At 47.4% G+C, this 6,000-nt stretch overlaps 1 protein-coding gene across 2 annotated transcripts in view; it reads right to left on the reverse strand.

Annotated features, from left to right (window-relative positions):
• LOC129843730 (A disintegrin and metalloproteinase with thrombospondin motifs 17-like) overlaps nt 1-6,000 on the reverse strand; it is a 40,402-nt gene that overhangs the window by 17,853 nt on the left and 16,549 nt on the right. For both annotated transcript variants that reach the window (XM_055912312.1, XM_055912311.1), the window contains exon 7: nt 773-900. In XM_055912312.1, the coding sequence (XP_055768287.1) occupies nt 773-900 (128 nt within the window). The remainder of the gene's footprint in view (nt 1-772; nt 901-6,000) is intronic.

The following is a 6,000-nucleotide window of genomic DNA, read 5'->3' on the forward strand; positions in this document are numbered from 1 at the left end:
AGAGAGAAAACCCTTCTCTAGTGACCTACAGAGAGAAAACCCTTCTCTAGTGACCAACAGAGAGAAAACCCTTCTCTAGTGACCTACAGAGAGAAAACCATTCTCTAGTGACCTACAGAGAGAAAACCCTTCTCTAGTGACCTACAGAGAGAAAACCCTTCTCTAGTGACCTACAGAGAGAAAACCCTTCTCTAGTGACCTACAGAGAGAAAACCCTTCTCTAGTGACCAACAGAGAGAAAACCCTTCTCTAGTGACCAACAGAGAGAAAACCCTTCTCTAGTGACCAACAGAGAGAAAACCCTTCTCTAGTGACCTACAGAGAGAAAACCCTTCTCTAGTGACCTACTGAGAAAATCCTTTCTGTCCCAGGGCAGAGGGAGTGAGGCAGGGCAGTAGAGGAAGGCCAAGGGTAGGAGGAGTAGCCAGAAACAACGCACCGCTCATAGCCAATTGCCATCCACACTTCTAAGGAAATGAGAGGTGTGGACACAGAATATTGCTGCTCCCCAGTGCTTAATGGCTACAGGAATGTCTTAGCATTTCTTTATCTAAGTCTTCTTTGAGCCCAGCACCAGGATTCTCATGTGTATGCAAATCACCTTCTTTTTCTTCATCGACACACAAGTCTGCCTCGTGTGTGTGTGTTTGTGTGTTTGTGCGTGTGTGTGTGTGCGTGTGCGTGTGTGTGCGTGTGCGTGTGTGTGTGTGTGTGTGTGTGTGGGAGAGAGAGCATGTATCTGCGTGCATTGAGTTTGTATGTGTGTGTGTACCTGACACCTGCCATTGACACACAGGTCTGACTCGTAGGGTCCACATGGTGTTCCATCCATCACTCTCTCTGCCACCAGGATGGGGGTATCTCTCCCCACAGGGGAACAGAACAAGGCACACGGCTTCTCTACAGAGAGAACACACAAGGGGGTTAATAGCCTAGCGGTTACAGAGGCGAGCCAGCAACCGGAGGGTTGCCAGTTCGCATCCCCGGTTTTCCTGTCGGGAAGTGAGCTGGCAACCAATGCCTAGCTGCCATTGTTGTCACTGTGCACACGAGCAAGGCACTAAACCTCTAACCCTGCACCTCTCCAAAACCTGTGTATGTGTGTCTTTCAGAATGGTTGAATTAGAAGTGGGGGTAAAATGTAGGTTGGACCTTGTGTGCAATTGACCAATAAAGTGATCTCAATCTATTAATGATGGGGAACAGAACAGAGAACAGGGCTTTTCTACAGAGAGAACACACATAGGGGTTAATGTAATGAGGTGTCACCCTTGATTGAAAGCTCATATATTACGTAATGTGATGACATCACATGACCACTGGTGACTTTTGATATGCAAATGTTAAAGAAAGATTGTTGGAATCAGCTACCTGGTCTCATGCTCTCTTAGTAATGTATTTATTTTATTTAACTAGGCAAATCAGTTAAGAACAAAATCTTACTTACAATGACAGCCTAGGAACAGTGGGTTAAATGCTTTGTTCAGGGGCAGAACGACAGAGTTTTACCTTGTCAGCTCGGGGATTTGATCTTGCAACCTTTCGGTTACAGGCCCAATGCTCTCACCACTAGGCTACCTGAAAATATTCAGACCCCTTCACTTTTTCCACATTTTCTTATTTTACAGCCTTATTCAAAAAATTGTTTTTTTTAGGTTACCCCATAATGACAAAGCGAAAACATGTTTTTAGAAATGTTTGGAAATGTATAAAAAAATCTAAACAGAAATAAAAAATAAAAACCAAGCCATGAGGTCGAAGGAATTGTCCATAGAGCTCCGAGACAGGATTGTGTCGAGGCACAGATCTGAGGAAGGGTACCAAAAAATGTCTGCAGCGTTGAAGGTCCCCAAGAACACAGTTGCCTCCATCATTCTTAAGTGGAAGAAGTTTGGAACCACCAAGACTCTTCCTAGAGCTGGCCACCCGGCCAAACTGAGCAATGGGGAGATGGGCATTGGTCAGGGAGGTGACCAAGAACCCAATGGTCATTCTGACAGAGCTCCAGAGTTCCTCTGTGGAGATGGGAGAACCTTCCAGAAGGACAACCTTCTCTGCAGCACTCCACCAATCAGGCATTTATGGTAGAGTGGCCAGACGGAAGCCACTCCTAGGTAAAAGGCACATGACAGCAGGCTTGGAGTTTGCCAAAAGGCACCTAAAGGACTCTCAGACTGGTCTGATGAAACCAAGATTGAACTCTTTGGCCTGAATGACAAGCATCACATCTGGAGGAAACCAGGTACCGCTCATCACCTGGCCAATACCATCCCTACGGTGAAGCATGGTGGTGGCAGCATCATGTGGGGATGTTTTTCAGCGGCAGGGACTGGGAGACTAGTCAGGATCAAGGGAAAGATGAATGGAGCAACGTACAGAGAGATTCTTGATGAAAACCTGCTCCAGAGCGCTCAGGACCTCCGACTTGGGCGAAGGTTCACCTTCCAACAGGACAACGACCCTAAGCTCACAGACAACACAGGAGTGGCTTCGGGACAAGCCTCTGAATATCCTTGAGTCGCCCAGCCAGAGCCCGGACTTGAACCCGATCTAACATGTCTGGAGACACCAGAAAATAGCTGTGCAGCGACGCTCCCCAACCAACCTGACAGGACTTGAGAGGATCTGCAGAGAAGAATGGGAGAAACTCCCCAAATACAGGTGTGCCACGCTTGCAGTGTCATACCCAAGAAGACTCAAGGCTGTAATCGCTGCCAAAGGGTCTGAGTAAAGAATCTGAATACTTATGTAAATTATATTTAAGTTTTTTATTTGTTATACATTTGCACACAAAAAAATATCTAAAAACCTGTTTTTGTTTTGTCGTTATGGGGTATTGTTTATAGATTGATGATGAAAAACAACTATTTAATACATTTTAGAATAAGGCTATAACACAACAAAATGCGGAAAAAGTGAAGGGGTCTGAATACTTTCCGAATGCACTGTATATCCGTGAATCAGCAAATGTAGACTTATTGACCTCTAAAACAACTACATCATGTACGTCGACATGTGATGTTTTAGACATTTTTGGACAAAGGTCACATTTTCTTAAAAAAAATGTGTGAGATCATTTAGCTGCAGCAGGTGGTGTTGCTACATGTTGTACATGTTAGTAGATGACCAGTCACCCTTTAAAATAAGATTCCCCAAAAAACCCACAACAAATAGCCCACAACAAATGTGTGAAGTAGAGCTCGTTAGAAGCTCATGTATCATGAGCTCAAATTAGGAGTGCTGATCTAGGATCAGGTCCACCCTGTCCATATAATCTTATTTATTGTGATCTAAAAGGCAAAGACTGATCCTAAATCAGCACTACTGAGACTCTTGATTCACCATCACCGTTTACTTGGTGTTTAGGAAGAGGTTTACTGTCCATCATCACCGTTTACTTGGTGTTTAGGAAAAGGTTTGCTGACAACCCCCCACAGAGCAATCCTCTGATTGACCTCCCTGATAGGTTGTGGTGATGTGTGAAAACAGGACAACATCTTTCCTTCTCTCATTTCCTCTCTCCCTCTCTCATTTTCTCTTTATCTTGTTTTATTTTCTGAGACACAGGCACAATTGCTCTAAAGTGTTCTTTGCTGGAGGTTTCCAAGGTAGTAAGAGCGTGGTGGTGTCTCTCTGTGTGTGTGTGACAGACTGCAAGAGAGAAAGAGAGACGGGTACACACACACAGAGAGAGAGAAGGAGAGACGGGTACACACACACACACAGAGAGAGAGAAGGAGAGACGAGTACACACACACACACAGAGAGAGAAAGAGAGACGGGTACACACATAGAGAGAGAGAGAGGAGAGACGGGTACACACACATAGAGAGAGAGAGAAGGAGAGACGGGTACACACACACAGAGAGAAAGAGAGACGGGTACACACACACAGAGAGAGAGAAGGAGAGACGGGTACACACACACAGAGAGAGAGAAGGAGAGACGGGTACACACACACAGAGAGAGAGAAGGAGAGACGGGTACACACACACAGAGAGAGAGAAGGAGAGACGGGTACACACACACAGAGAGAGAGAAAGAGAGACGGGTACACACATAGAGAGAGAGAGAAGGAGAGACGGGTACACACACATAGAGAGAGAGAGAAGGAGAGACGGGTACACACACACAGAGAGAGAGAAAGAGAGACGGGTACACACACACAGAGAGAGAGAGAAGGAGAGACGGGTACACACACACACAGAGAGAGAGAGAAGGAGAGACGGGTACACACACACAGACAGAGAAAGAGAGACGGGTACACACACACAGAGAGAGAGAAGGAGAGACGGGTACACACACACACAGAGAGAGAGAGAAGGAGAGACGGGTACACACACAGAGAGAGAGAGAAAGAGAGACGGGTACACACACACAGAGAGAGAGAGAAGGAGAGACGGGTACACACACACAGAGAGAGAGAGAAAGAGAGACGGGTACACACACACACACAGAGAGAGAGAAGGAGAGACGGGTACACACACAGAGAGAGAGAGAAAGAGAGACGGGTACACACACAGAGAGAGAGAGAAGGAGAGACGGGTACACACACACAGAGAGAGAGAGAAGGAGAGACGGGTACACACACACAGACAGAGAAAGAGAGACGGGTACACACACACAGAGAGAGAGAGAAAGAGAGACGGGTACACACACAGAGAGAGAGAGAAAGAGAGACGGGTACACACACAGAGAGAGAGAGAAAGAGAGACGGGTACACACACAGAGAGAGAGAGAAGGAGAGACGGGTACACACACACAGAGAGAGAGAGAAGGAGAGACGGGTACACACACACAGACAGAGAAAGAGAGACGGGTACACACACACAGAGAGAGAGAAGGAGAGACGGGTACACACACACAGAGAGAGAGAAGGAGAGACGGGTACACACACACAGAGAGAGAGAAGGAGAGACGGGTACACACACATAGAGAGAGAGAAGGAGAGACGGGTACACACACACAGAGAGAGAGAGAAGGAGAGACGGGTACACACACATAGAGAGAGAGAGAAGGAGAGACGGGTACACACACACAGAGAGAGAGAGAAGGAGAGACGGGTACACACACATAGAGAGAGAGAGAAGGAGAGACGGGTACACACACATAGAGAGAGAGAGAAGGAGAGACGGGTACACACACACAGAGAGAGAGAGAAGGAGAGACGGGTACACACACATAGAGAGAGAGAAGGAGAGACGGGTACACACACACAGAGAGAGAGAGAAGGAGAGACGGGTACACACACATAGAGAGAGAGAGAAGGAGAGACGGGTACACACACACAGAGAGAGAGAGAAGGAGAGACGGGTACACACACACAGAGAGAGAAGGAGAGACGGGTACACACACACACAGAGAGAGAAGGAGAGACGGGTACACACACACAGAGAGAGAGGAGAGACGGGTACACACACACAGAGAGAGAGAGAGAGACGGGTACACACACACACAGAGAGAAGGAGAGACGGGTACACACACACAGAGAGAGAGAGAAGGAGAGACGGGTACACACACACAGAGAGAGAAAGAGAGACGGGTACACACACACAGAGAGAGAGAAGGAGAGACGGGTACACACACACACAGAGAGAGAGAAGGAGAGACGGGTACACACACAGAGAGAGAAAGAGAGACGGGTACACACACACACAGAGAGAGAAGGAGAGACGGGTACACACACAGAGAGAGAGAGAAGGAGAGACGGGTACACACACATAGAGAGAGAGAAAGAGAGACGGGTACACACACAGAGAGAGAGAAGGAGAGATGGGTACACACACACACAGAGAGAGAGAAGGAGAGACGGGTACACACACAGAGAGAGAGAAGGAGAGACGGGTACACACACATAGAGAGAGAGAAAGAGAGACGGGTACACACACAGAGAGAGAGAAGGAGAGATGGGTACACACACACACAGAGAGAGAGAAGGAGAGACGGGTACACACACACAGAGAGAGAGAAGGAGAGACGGGTACACACACACAGAGAGAG

Source organism: Salvelinus fontinalis, unplaced genomic scaffold (genome assembly GCF_029448725.1).
Source record: "Salvelinus fontinalis isolate EN_2023a unplaced genomic scaffold, ASM2944872v1 scaffold_0156, whole genome shotgun sequence".
NCBI lineage: Eukaryota > Metazoa > Chordata > Actinopteri > Salmoniformes > Salmonidae > Salvelinus > Salvelinus fontinalis.